This window comes from Mya arenaria, chromosome 2 (assembly GCF_026914265.1).
Source record: "Mya arenaria isolate MELC-2E11 chromosome 2, ASM2691426v1".
Lineage (NCBI taxonomy): Eukaryota > Metazoa > Mollusca > Bivalvia > Myida > Myidae > Mya > Mya arenaria.
In genome coordinates, this window is record NC_069123.1 from 53,409,907 (window position 1) to 53,424,742 (window position 14,836).

The window sequence follows — 14,836 nt, forward strand, 5'->3', positions numbered from 1 at the left end:
TTGGATTTTTTTAAAAACATAGCAGCATCTATCACATATTCATCTTAATCCGTTCTTTTATGTAATAAAAACTTCTTCACAGTCAAAATTTTTAATTGAAGATTGTAAATATATATATATATATATATATATATATATATATATATATATATATATATATATATATATATATCGGTATAAAACTCGTTCAAAACATGTCTACAGGTCTAATTACAACAATTTACTATGACAAGGCAACAAGCTTTAAATTTCAGCAAAAGTTGTTTTTAAAGGCCGACGATGACAATTTGGCACCATCAATATTTAAAACTGCATTTGAATTATCACATTTGTAAGGTAAGATGCTGCCAGAGACATTTTTGATTGAATCTGTTTTAAGCTACATTGTATCTTTTCAGATAAAATAGCTAGATTCAACACTTCTTACTTCTTTTTAAACAACATTGATGAAGTTTATATAATACTGCAAATGATCGTCATGACTTTGTCATTGTTTTCTGAACTCTGAAAGGGTATCTCTTTAAATATGATTAAAAATATTTCTGATAGCATCCAAATTGAAGCTTCGTTCTCTGCTTGGGTCAAGCGTCGGACCCTTCAACAGATGCAATGGAGAATATTGACAATAATTTATCTATAAAGGCGGCCAACAGCGAACTGTTACCAGTTTGTGCATTAAACACTAACTGCAGTTTGCCAATAAAAATATATTCTAGTTGTTTTTACACATCTAACTGTACAATTTTGTTTGTACCAAACCGCAGTTTTATCCAGTTGTATATACAATCGCTGCTGATGGTTATGTACCAGGGTATCAAGAGATACTAAAACAATCCAGTATGATAAAAATATTCTCGTTTCTAGTTTTACCTAGGAAAAGAATATAAAGAATCATGTTTTTCGATATAGATCAACTTATTAAGCTTATGACGCACTGCAGTATATATATATTTTTTTTTAAATCACAGTTAAATTCAATTGTATTTGCATTACAATCAACGTTAACCTGTAGATGTTAATTGATGTGAGTTTATTTCTATTTTCTGCATTACGAATAAAATATCATTCATTTAAGTTTTACCAGGTCTATAACATGATCCATGATCGGAAATACAATTTATCTTATAGTATCCTAAACAATTATTTAAACAAGCAATAGAGTGAAATATAAAATTATACTAGAGGTTCGCCATAAATTTAAACGATTTTTCACCTTAGTATGGTGGTGTGTAGCCGTTTCTTGTTCTTCATTGTTAGATGTGTTCCAAATTACATTACTTAGCCAATCATATGATTACAATCGTATGATCAACCAATCAAATAATAGAAAAATGGGTCATAGCCCAATATGTCACCCATCATAACAATTGTTTGAGGAATTTCAATAAAATGCGTTTTACTTTATGCTAACATCACGGATTACTTATACAACGGCGCTTCCAAAGGTTGGACTGGACTAATGAACCTCGCAAGCCAAGCTGGGGACGATCAGTCCGACCTTCTTTTCGTTAACTTTAACCAGGATTGCACGTACGGCTGTCAAAATTTCTTTTGTTTTGTTTTGAGTTAACAGAATGATGTAGGATTGTTTTGTTGTGCAATATGTCGTGCAATAGTACGTTAAATTTAATGACAACAGGTTAAATGAGAGTTCACAGTATAAATATTCTATGAAAATGAAACTTGGAAATAACTTGTAAGATGATACATGTCTGAGGCTTCCTCAGTGTTCAGACTTTGAAATTTTGCTACTTTGAGAAATTTTAAAATGAACATTTTGTTTGAAAACCAAAATGATGCTTGAATACCCATGTACAATAAGCAAATGTATGCGTAAGTCTTTTTTTCATATTTGATAGCTGAGAAGTCTGAAGATCTTACAGGCCAGTGACTGCTAGCTACCATAATGCACCAGTCAATTGTAACCAAGCCCCCTCCAGGTCCGGGGGTATTCCGTGTATAGCCAGGGAAATGGGCCATGTTTTTACCTTCCAGGTGGCCACGTAGTGCCGGGTGAATTCGGTGGTTTTGTCTTCGCGTCAAAAATAGCAGTGGTGGGGCCTTACCTAGGGTCCCTGGGGTGCTGGGGCATTTGAGGGGATTTTACCAGCAGTTTGTCCTCGCAAGGCGGGAATTTTACCCGGGCGTGGCTGGACAGAAAGTCAAAGTTCCCGCTATTCCCCTGACCTGGCGGGGGGGGGGGGGGGGCAGTGGTTACAACTGACCATTGCATAATGAGGATTAGGGATCATTTTTATCATTTCGACATTTCGAATGTATCCCTGTCTTGAGTCTGCCATACAAAAAAAACAACATCAAAAGACTTGTTGAATGTTGACGGCCATTTAGGTGGACTTGTGACTCCTCTAGATGTCATGACTGTACCATTTTGGAATTAGGACATTTTTTATCAATAGCTAGAAAGCATGTTGCAACCCAAACCTGTTTATTGCCTATTGCTTTATACTGGGGATTAAGGGTGATGCTGCTAAGGTGGTGTGAAAGGCTTTCATTAATTAATGAAAAAATTAAAGCACATGGTGCACACGGGCATTGGAAAGAGCCCCTTGGCTTAGTTCCAGCTCTCAAAAGTGGTAGTGCTGTATGGCACGCCCCTAGAACAAAAATGCCAATCCCTCATTTTGTTACTACATTTTTTGCCTGAACAGCTACTAACATTTATTTATGTTTAAGTATAAAGTGAGACACATTAAACTTAAATCCTCTAGTTCCACTATCCTGCCATAGAAGAACACCATAGTTGTATCACTTAATATTGAAGAGCTAGCAACAACACTAAGGTCATTTGCTCTATATAACAAAATTAAACATACTTTACACTCCTCCCCTCTTAACTTTTGTGGCTGGAACTAAAAAAAAATAATGAACCATTCTGTTAAGGTTCCAACGCTACCTACATATCCTCAGGTATTTCAGAAATTACCTGTTTTTGTTTGACACAAAAGGAGAAAAATTCAACAGTTTTGAAGGGGGTTGAACCTTTGATCCTTAGTTCAAGAGATTGGCACCACAACTCTGTTGACTGATAAGAGTGCAACCTCAACAGAAGGACTGTTTTAAGTGCCTGATAGAGTAACACGACCTGAACTATTTCAGTATTTGTCATTTGAGCCCACTGGTTCCACCTCGTCTATTGAAAATAATTATATGCTTGATAATTTTTTGGGTATTTGCTCATTAGGCGATATTGGTTGACACAGATGTAAGCAAAAGACATTTCTTTAAAGTATTTAACTTTACTCTATTCAGTCTGCAGTAAGTGATTTTTAAAGGACTGGTCATTTGGGCATATGGAATAATAAGGTTCTTAGGCCCAAGGAAAATCAATTCAGAATTTAAGTGTTGTAATTTGTAAAATGCAAGAAACTATAAGCCTCCTGGCTGATAGCACTGGTATTTCAAAATGCCCAGATTTTTACAACCCTCCTGTCTTTGGGCTGGTGCTTTTCGTTATGATTGCCATTACCATTTCTGGGCCTATTCCAACTTAGCTCTCTATAAATTATACATGTAAGTTTTAGGAACTGGCAGTTTGGAATGAATAGTCACTGCTTTAAATTGTCATTCATTCTGCTCAAAGTTCCGGCCATTTACTAGCTTACAGGCTTATTGTATAGTACTAATGATGCTTTAGTTATCATGTTTTTATTTCAGGTCAGTTGCTGTTGGAACGAAAACTGGATACAAACTGTTTTCACTTAGTTCAGTTGAAAAGCTTGACCAGATTTATGATAATGGTATGTGTAAAAAAAATTCATAGAACAAAAATATCGAAGTTGTAGTGTATACTACATGTATATTAATTTACAGTTATCCATATACTACATATAATAAAAAAGATGAACAAATTCTACCATTTCATTCAAACACCTTTTTTCATTTTAAAATCAAAGATAATTCACATTGAATTAAAAGTGTCTCTTCATGTTCTATGTGGTATCATGGTCTGACCAAGTTACTTAAAACCAAGCTCCAAACTACACAAAATAAACTTATGAGGTTTGTTTTGGATCTTGATGCAAGGTCTCACATTGGCCCAGAACACTTTAAATTACTCAACTGGTTACCTGTCAACAACGTGTAGACCAGATTATTTTGGGTCTTGTCTTTAGAATAAAAAATGGCATAGCCCCGGACTATATGGGAGACAATTTTATCTCCCAAGATACTGTACACACACATAGGACAAGGTAATACCAGAAAGGGGCTTATGCTGTTCCAGAGGTCAAAGGTTTTGGGTTAAAGTCCTTCTTTTCTGGCATTTCCTTATGGAACAAGTTGCCATCTTGAATCGCACAGACTAAAAAATTACCTGTTTTTAAATTGCTAGTAAAGAATCTTTTTTTAGATAATTTGGCATAATTAGCTATGCTATTAAAAAGCTTTTTTTCATTTATTTATTCAAAGATTTTCAGTAAAGGAACTATTTTAACTTAACCTCGCACTTTATAAGTACTACATACTGTCATATTCATACTTTAATGTGATAGTTATATGTAACTTTCTCAACTATAACTTTATGTTACTAAATTATGTAAAGTGACTGTGATACAACTACGGCAATATTAATTTTAATGCATAAAGACTAACTTTTAATGTATTTGTGCAATTTCGATTACAGCTATATTATTACTTAAATATGCAATGCCTCCCTATGCCATGCCACCAAAACAAAGGACCACAATGGAAATAAGAGTTTTCTCTTTTTTGTGTCATCCTTGGTTCGGTGTGCCTGTCATGACTATTGATAATATCGTGTATGTATAATATTATATATATATATTTACTATATGTACATGTTGTTTATTTTAAATGTCCATGTATGTGCATTCCTTACTGAAATAAATCTATCTATCTATAAGTAAGAAATAAACCCATTTGAGAATTGGTTACAGCATGTGAGGACATTTGCACTGTTGAGCGTCTGTTCTCAAGCAGCCTGGTGGCCATTGTCAGCCTCTCCTCACCCAGGAAACTCAAGGTCTGTCACTTCAAGAAGGGCACAGAGATCTGTAACTACAGCTACTCCAACTCCATACTCGCCGTGAAATTGAACAGACAAGTATGACATCAAGAACTTACAGTTTTGTTTGTACATGTATTAAAAACTTTTCAAATGATGCATTGTACCTTTTTAAAATTTAAGCAATTACCCAGATTTTCAATTTCAACAAGGCAACAACCATTTTTCTATTCAACTATCATTTGGATTAAATCCAAGAATCACCTAATATTTGTCAATATCTGGATAAAGATTCTTACATGGATAGCACACTGAACACTGCTTTAATTCCTCTGTCTGAATATCCAACAGAGATTGATAGTATGTTTGGAGGAGAGCCTTTACATCCACAACATCCGGGACATGAAGGTGCTACACACAATCAGGGACACGCCCCCCAACCCCAACGGCTTGTGTGCACTCTCAATCAGCAATGACAACAGCTTTTTGGCATACCCCGGCAGTAACACCATTGGAGAGGTCCAGATATTTGACACCATAAACCTGGTCAGTGCAAAGTTGTGTTTTTTATGTTCTAGAGAAGGAACATTGTTTCAGTATATATCATTAAAAAATCCTTTCTTGGACTAATGATAAGTCATCTCGAAATTCTGTGAGTCAGCGTTAATTAAAAGTGAATTCTTGCCACTTTTGAAACAACTGTAATGCAGTTCTGCTGTACTTCACTGCTTCTGTCTTACACCTTTATTCATAGTTTTAGTCATTGTAGGAAACCAGAGATGGTAACAATTAATGAGAAAAAAGAGTTCAACCAGATTCATATTTCACACTAGTTTCTATCAATACTTTAGATAAAAAAATATGATGATACATAACTTATTTATGCATAAAGTTACTCTATCTAGATAAAAATCATCTGGGTGACAACCTTAAAATCTATAATTTTAGGTTTTTCTAGGGTTAGGTCCCCTACTATCACCAATAGTTTTAATTTACATAAATTAAAATTTTCAGTGATTATTATTATACTAATGAATGAAATTTGAAATTGATGTAGATTAAAACATTAATTTATATGACTGCATTGGAAATTTGGATAATCTTATTTATGGCAGAACTCTTTATAAGCAATTTGTAATAATTCCACTTTCAGCGTGCTGTGGCAATGATCCCTGCCCACGATAATCCTCTCGCTGCCATTGCTTTCAATGCTCAAGGAACCAAGATAGCTACTGCTTCAGAAAAAGTAACAATATGATTTGGTATAATAAGATCATATGTTTTAGCTTGTCTTTACATATATTAGTATCAGAGCCCCTTTGTTTAAAAAAAACAATCATGTCACATGGATTTAAAGTTCATGGTTGTCATCTAGGACTCTGTCTGAAGGCATCTTTTGTTAATTGACTGATGTTCAGTTCTCAATGGTGATATATGATGATCAGATACTGTGGCCACTTGAGGCCATTTCCTGAAGAATCCTAGGAGCAAATTTTTACCTAGATATGATAATTATCAGAGACTTAATAATGTCTAAAATCTCTCCTGGGCTGGGTTTTTTCCTGAAAGGCCCTTGCTATTTAAGGCAAACAAGTAACCTCTGTTTATCATAAGCCCATTAAGATGTAAATCCAATGTAATTTTTCCAGGGAACTGTGATACGAGTGTTTTCAATACCAGATGGACAGAAGATGTTTGAATTCAGACGAGGAATGAAACGGTATTTTCATAAACTTGATATATTGATATGTACAAATATGATTTTAACTGGGAAACCATTATGTTTTATTTTTGGATGTTCTCTAGTCTAGCCTCTTTAAGGTGAAAGTTAGTGTTCTTTATGTTCCTATAACTTTATCTGTCTTAAAGTGATAAATATTTATTCATTTTTTTAGTTCTATATCCTTTTATCTTAATCAAAATACTTTTTTTGATCACTGGGTCCTTATTTTAAAGGCAGAATTTAAGATTGTTTGTTTTTGTATCTGTAAACGTTTCAATAATTGTTGCAATTTGTGTATTTTCAGATGTGTACATATATATGCCTTAGCATTTAGTTCAGATTCTACGTACTTGTGTGCATCCAGTAATACCGAGACTGTCCATGTATTTAAACTTGAAACCCAAAAGGAGAGGTACAGTTTTTTGCATGTCTTAATTTTGATTGTTCAAAACTTAGAAAAAATAAAAATAAATACATTATGTAAAAGTATGGTTAATGTCTTGAAATATTATCATAAATGTCACTTACATGCCAAGTAATCAGATTTATCTACATACAAGTTCACTGCAACATGTGAAAAAGTACTTAAGTTTAAACATAATCTTATCTAGTTGTTAATTGATTAATGATGTCAGTATATTTAACAAAAATCTTAAGTTGTTAATGAATCCCTTCAGTGGTGGTCCTCAATTCATTTAAAAATGAAACATAGCAGAAATTTTGTGGTAAGGTATAAGTACCTATTTTTTAAAATCATTCAGTGGGAAGTCCCAGGAGGAACAGTCCAGTTGGATGGGATATTTCTCGAAGGCCCTGAAGGACTCCGCCACATACCTCCCAAGCCCCGTCACTGATATGTTCAACCAGGGCCGGGCATTCGCAATCTGTAAACTACCCTCACAGGGCCTCAAAAACGTCTGTGCAATAGCTAGGCAAGTTACTGGTGATACATGGCATGTTGTTCAGTTGATTTTCTTTCTTTAATGGCAAAGGTCACAGTGACCAAATACATGGTTAAAGAGATAAAGTGAATATAAGCAAATCTAAAGAAAAACTTTATTTATATTTAACAAAGGTTAGATGATCAAATACAATTTTCTACATTTCCCTTATTCATAGTATATGATAGAACATAGTCTTTATTGCACATTGTTTACAAAATCTTCTTCCATTCTGTGCAGCATCCAGAAAGTTCCTCGCTTACTGGTAGCGTCCGCGGATGGCTACCTGTACATCTACAACCTCGACCCCAATGATGGCGGGGAGTGCATGCTCCTCAGACAACATAGGTACACAGCTTAGCAGATACCGAAGTTACTGATTGCTTGATTGAAGTTTAGTTTGGACTTATTTATAGCATCATAAGACACATGGAATCTTAGATGGAACTCCTTTATAGTGTGAACTGAGTTTGCTTAACAGAAAACCAAACTATTGAGATTTTTAGAAAATCTGAAGCGTAGGTTATTTTAAATTCATGTACATCTTATAAGCTTGTTTTGCACTCCATACAATTGATGACAAGTACTTAAGTTTGTGAATAAAAGAAATGTAGCTGCAGAATTATGTCCTTTCAGTCTGGATGGTCGCATGTCGGAGGGTGGAACAGTGTCAGAGCCGCCAAGTGTCTCTGGTGACCGACCTCTCACCCAAGTGTCAAACCCTGTCAGCTACGCAGGCTTAGTAAGGAGGCCAGACTCCAGCACAGAGAACACCCCTCCCCCGCAACACACAGGTAAGCTACGCTCGAGTCCCCCTGTGTCACCATCGGACCTCCAACCTTCTACTTCTCCATGGCGACTGGAGAGTTACGCTACCATTCTCAATCAGGGTCATGGCGGTCCTCAGCTTGTGGGCAGTCAGGAAGGCGTGACCGAGATTGATATCATACTGGACGGCCGAGGTAACACTGCCCACAGTAACAGAGTCGTGCACTTCAGTCTATCCTGTAGATTTTAACAAGATTTGTGTACCCTTATTTTGCATTCATTTTTTTCCTGATCATGACAGTTTTCAAGTCAGATAAATTCTAATATTTTGATTACCAATTACATTACATCCAACTAATAAACTAGCTCCGAAATTCCTTGACTAGACTAGTGCTGGGTTGACTAACGATTGCTGGAATTTATTATCTTGAAATAAAAATTAAAAGAATAGTACATGTAAATAGAGATTATACCTTTTGCAAATTTTGTCTTTATCTTAATGTATGCACTTGGTCAAAAGTAAAATTCGAGTCTTTAAAAATGCACATACAGAATTTTCTTACTTACCTTCTGATGTTTACCACTCATGCAGCTGTTCCGCAAAAATTTAATGACAGGAAAAATGAAAAAAAAACACATAAAAAACAGCAGCCTGTCATGATCAGGACATCATTTTTTTATTACCTCACCAATGAAGCTTTTAAAAGTGACTTGTTTCAAAGACAGTTTAAATGTATAAACATTGTAATGCCCCTGAAAGGCGGCATATAGTAACCAGTGCAACCTTCTGTCCCCACGGTTTCTGATAAATAACTGAAGAATACACTAGCCCAGACACCTCAAACTAGGAAGACAGGTTGATTGTGAACAGCAGATGAACCCTATTTATTTTGAGGTCAGTGGGTTTGAGGTCAATATTCAAACACAGAAGAACGCTATTGCCCAGAGACCTCAAACTTGGTAAGCAGGTTGTTAATAACCAACAGATGAATACTAATGATGTTGACCAGTGTTAAGGTCATGTTGACCTCGTGCTGAACATTTTTTTCAAATTAATAATTAAAGAACGCTTAGGCCCATAGACCTCAAACTTGGTTGGCAGGTTTGTAATGCACAGTATATGAACTCTATGAGTTCAGTGCATCAAAGGTCAAGATAGTGGTGATCCTGAGATGAAAATCTGTTTCCAATCAGTTTCTGAAGAACACCAAGGCACAGAAACCACAAACTGATAGGCAGGTTGGTGATAACCAGCAGATGATATCTATTGATTTAGAGGTCAGTGGTTCAAAGGTCAAGATTGTGGCGACATCATGCTAAACATCCATTTCAGATTAATTTCTTAGGAATGCTTAGTCCCACAGACAAGTTGATATAGACTCAATTTTGCAGTGACTTTTGATATCCATGTACCATGAATATACTTTGCTCTTTAAAAATGTTACAGATCAATATTTCCAAACTTAATTGAAAGTTAGGGTAGGTCATCATGAAAATATGTGAAATACTCCATACAGAACAAATACTAGTGGTTATCTGTCCAAAGAGGCTTTTCGGGTTATTTGTCATGGTCCTGTGACAGCTCTTTTTTTCATCTGTGTCAAAGGTCATTGGTAGAGCTCTTTATTTTTTATGTATGCTTATATTGATTGAATTATTTGATTTGTTATAATGGTGCCTTGGTTTTTACTGTGAGACAACTTTTTGCTTGTTTGTTTTCTTTAACAATTATTTGTCTTTGTTCATGTGACTGATATAAGTAATTAGAATGGTAGGAAACTATTAGGTTGATTGCTAAAGAGAAAGAAAACATTAAGGAATTTTTCGTGTCTTTCATGTTGTCATGTAAAAGCTTTAACCTTGGCCATAAGGCATAACTAAGAATGAGTTTAAGCAACAATATGCAAATGTATAGCAAGGCCCATAACTCTAACTAAAAGAAGAACTCTGGTTTAAAATGTAACCTGGATGTGACACCACAACACCAGTATAAGTATGGTAGTATTTTTTAAACATCAACCCTGAAATGGTGACCAGTATTCATAACACTGTCTTTAATTTGTAATCTATAATTCAGCTTTAAATGCATGCTAATTATTCTATTTAAATCTTCTGTGCATGTTAACATTTGTCTGCATACAGAATACATTCACATACATATCCTATATGTGTAGGTTGGTTAGTTTCAGTGTCGCATTATAAGTAATTCTACTTTAAAGTGCAAATATTTATTCTTAAGATTTATTTTATTTTTTGAAATTCAGTGTAGGAATGTATCAAATTAAGCTTCATTTAATTACAGAATTAATGCTATTTAGTTACTTTAAATATTTTACCTAGACTCATTCTATAGTACAAAACAATATAATTCAAAAATCGCAAATATACATGTAATTGTAAAATAACATGTGTGCATTCCTGTACATGTACATGCACATCATAACCAGTCTTATCAGTTTTTTCCTCTGTTCTTTCAGACTCACAGCCATTCCAGGAGTTTGAGCAAGGGGCCATGGGACATGATGTAGTAGGTACTGCTGGCTTGAATGCCCTCCGGCTTGATGATGACAATGAGTTCCCCCCTATGACTCACAAGGTGGACTAGTCTACTCTTCCTAAAATAACCAGATGGACTGTTCCAGCCTGTGGGACAGGCTATGATACCAATGGACTTGCCTAACATGGACTGGAGGTGGGGGGAGGGGTCAGAGAGCAGGGTGTCAGAGAGGAATGTCAGCCAGCGGTGATACTACCTAATGTGATTACAGTTCTCTTTAGTGATTGTTTACTCTTAAATATTGTTGATGTATTAATTAACTAACAACAAATGTAAATTTGAAACTAGTTAAAAAAAAAACGTTTAAAAGTGGAACGAAAAATACTAAATCAGTAAAATATGTCAGTTCAAAGGACTTCAAACTTTTTGCCTTAAGCTTATTTATAGTAAAGTGTACGTCAATTTAATGAAAATGTTTCTTCAAAGGATTTCCAGCATTATATTTTTTAGATAATTTTGAAAGATTGGGTTAATTTCTATTGGATAGTTGTTGAAATAGTCATGATTGTTTTCATCAGAATACTTGACCATTATTATAAGCAGCTTTGGTTGTTTGTTTAAGGTTAAAGTAAGGTCCATTCTCATAGTGGTTAGGGTGTTCCAACGTTAAAGGTTAAGGTGATATAGGTGCTTGATAATAATTAATTGATGCATTATTAATTTTTATTTCGTAGAGTTTTCTTGCAAAGCAAAACCTAGTCTATTTTAAACTTTTTTATGTGTGAAAATTGTGTAGACAGAATAGGGAAAATATGGCAGTTGTTGAAATGTATGTGTATCTGATGTTTAAGTTATTCAATTGTAATATCTAAAGATCTCTGGTCACTTCGATGTTGTATTGCATTCTATACCCTGTTGTTCTTAAAGTATATTACATAATCTTTTAATATTTTCATCGTAATTCAAATAATTATTTTCATCAAAATAGTTTTTTTATTCATATTATTTTTACACAGATAAAAAAAAAAATGTTTTCTGTAGCTGCTTGAGATTAAAAAAAAATAATTGATTGATGGCATTGATCAGAAACCAAGAGGTGGTCAACATTGCATTTCTGTGTTGTTAACATTTATTGTAGCTTTACTGTGATACTTTTGTATGCGTCTAGCAGAACTCTGTAAACAAAAACGACAGAATTCAAGGTGATGGGGATACAATATAAGAACTACTGACAGGTATTTATGCCAATATGTCGCCTTGGGAGTAATGTAATGTCAATGAGTTTTGGACGCAAGGTTGTCTTTAACTGTATGTCCATGAAAAACGAAATGGCAGAACTAAGAATGACAGTGTTTCGAAATTGTATCAAGTGTGAAAGAACTAGCTCATACAACCAATCTACATATATAATTGTATAAAGATTAAACATGATGTACAATATCTGATAAATATTTAGAAGTCTGAAGTAAGGGGTATGGATAAATTATTATGGTATCTACATGTATTTCATTAAATGAACAGAATATAACTCTGCACAAGATGTTATTGGTATATGAGCAACTACAGGTTTTTTAATTGGTTTGTCTGTTACTGTCTTTAATGTAAAGGTTGTTTTTCCTAAAACCCTTGTCTTAGTTTGTGTGTGACTGGAGGTGGATGCTATTTTGACTGTAGTGTATGGATTTCAACAGTCCCTACATGTATATCTGCATTGTTGTTGTTGCTGCAATTTGACCATTTTATATCATTCATAAACAAAACGCAAAATAACATGGCCTTGGATTATTTTGTTTTATCCAACCGGTGAAAGGGCACGTCGTGTTGGTATGTCAAACACATGTGTCAAGTGATTGTAAAATCAGTCCATACAAGAGAAAGTTACAGCCCGGACACGACCACCTATTCTCAATGTCTTTATATGCTGCATTCCATAGAAAACAAACACCAAGTGTGACCTTAGAGGTAGGGACACGGGTCTAGCACGCGACACGTCGTCTTGGTATGTCAAACACATGTGGCAAGTTATTTTAAAATCTGTCCATACATTATCAGAAGTTGAGCCGGACGGATGAGGAACATTTCGATTTTAATATGCACACCTTCGGGAGCGTAAAAATGTGTGATACAGTTTTGTTCTTGCAATTTACCCATGCAGTGGGTTGAATCTAGAAAAAGCAATGTAAACAGCTGTGGCCTGCTGATAAGAACAATGCTTTATTACATACATGTATTATATACCGTTTGTGAGAGGCGTTGCGAAGCAATAAAGGTACGCATGGACTGATCTTTTAGTGCTACGTCATGAAATTGTAAAGCTTCAAAGGTGTTACCTACGTCATACATGTGTGTCTGTGCTCGTGCAAGATTAACGGTAATATCATCACACAATCACAAGAAAGGTGTGATATCTGACAGTCCGGGTCTGCAGACCTGTACAATAAGTGAACATTAGAGATTTGACACCACATGGCTCCAGCTGCAACTTTTATTTGCACTAGTGGATTCAGTGGTTAGAGGCCCCCTCTTTAATTCTTATTTCATTATAGGAGAAAAAAAGTAATAAAATACACCCAAAATACACTATTTCGGACTATATATTTTCTTTCAGAAGTACCCTCGAATCCCCGCCAACACCAAACTAATTTCGGTTCTGATGGAGGGGCGCAAGTCAAAAGGTTACGCGCCCTAAGTCACGCCCCCTCTAACTTTGAATCATGGAGCCGCCTCTGCTTTGTACGGGAGTTACACGTACACAGGATAATTGAAGTTGTGGTTGGCACCTCTCCATAGCTTCAACCCTGTTATGCCGGTGCTAGATTGTCGGAAAGCGCGTTAAAATCAGGACTTCAAAATGATTTTATATTACTTGTCCTTCATTTTAGCCGCTTGAAGGACATGCCAGTTCTGACCTTATAACGAGTATACACATGGGTTTTGAATGACTGTCTCTACGTTTATGAGTACCGTACAAGTAAAAGTTGCAGCTGTACTTGAAATTCGTTTGTGAATCTATGTACGTGTAGACTCACGGGCGTCAACAAAATTGCTCTCCTCGTTAATTGATGCATTTCATTACCGTTGTTTCACTGTTTTAATATGATACATTGAGAACGTGCTTACATCAACCTGATCATAACCTCACGTGTATCCACGTTTTACCAATCACAACTTCTCGACAATATTCGCATTGGTTCGCATATTATTTCCGAGGTGTATTTTAAAAATTCGATGCCCACGACGCTACAGCTACACGCTTCAAACTTGTGACATAGTACATATTTTCATAACGATATCTGACATGACCACGTACACTCTACATGATGAATAGGGAGAACATTGCCTTTTAATAAAACAACTTTTACCTTCCGGGTCTTTCACAAAATTTAAGAAACATTTCATTTAGATTAAGTATAGAACCACAGGTTTAGTTTCAAGCAATAATGCAACCATTTAGGGTGAGCAGAGCTTTATAAACTCTTAACCAATAATCGCAACAAAACACCACCACCTCTAGTAACGTACGTGCAACTTATCGTGGTGTTTGCCCGTTAATCTATGATATACATGTTTTCTACGATATAACGTACTAATATTGAATCATCGATTAAGTGATAGCCATACCACGAACAGATAGTTCTCTGTCTGGATGCTTGTTGAAATAAACGGGCTATAGTTCTGCATAAGTGAATGATTCGGTTGACATGCAATACTGGTGGGATTTTTTAAAAGGACTGAGTTGTTTTTTTCTAACGTATTGATTGAAAATTGTGCCTGCCACGCTATTTTTCGATTTCTTTAAAGATATATAGTATGAAATGAGCAAAGTATTTGTCTTACGATAAGCAAAGGTAGGTTCAGTCAAATATTTCAAATTCATTATTTTCCTGAATTAAATTTAATTCCGTGCGGAATAAATAAAATTA

The 14,836-nt window shown here is 35.2% G+C and overlaps 1 protein-coding gene across 1 annotated transcript; it reads left to right on the forward strand.

Moving 5' to 3' along the window:
• The first annotated feature begins 1,321 nt into the window (after nucleotides 1–1,321).
• Nucleotides 1,322–12,677, forward strand: LOC128221042 (WD repeat domain phosphoinositide-interacting protein 2-like). Its single transcript, XM_052929451.1, has 11 exons — nucleotides 1,322–1,530; nucleotides 3,676–3,758; nucleotides 4,917–5,083; nucleotides 5,336–5,530; nucleotides 6,138–6,230; nucleotides 6,634–6,704; nucleotides 7,012–7,119; nucleotides 7,469–7,639; nucleotides 7,889–7,996; nucleotides 8,285–8,442; nucleotides 10,894–12,677. The coding sequence occupies exons 1-11, from the start codon at nucleotides 1,460–1,462 to the stop codon at nucleotides 11,019–11,021; spliced, it is 1,353 nt and encodes a 450-aa protein (XP_052785411.1). The 5' UTR covers nucleotides 1,322–1,459; the 3' UTR covers nucleotides 11,022–12,677.
• The last annotated feature ends 2,159 nt before the right edge of the window (nucleotides 12,678–14,836 follow it).

Bases quoted from the DNA above. Each gene is read 5' to 3' on its own strand.
- LOC128221042 (XM_052929451.1), top strand. From the start codon at position 1,460: ATGAACCTCGCAAGCCAAGCTGGGGACGATCAGTCCGACCTTCTTTTC. The intron at 6,231-6,633 runs GTAACAATATGA...TAATTTTTCCAG, and splicing joins TAGCTACTGCTTCAGAAAAA to GGAACTGTGATACGAGTGTT. The intron at 6,705-7,011 runs GTATTTTCATAA...GTGTATTTTCAG, and splicing joins TTCAGACGAGGAATGAAACG to ATGTGTACATATATATGCCT.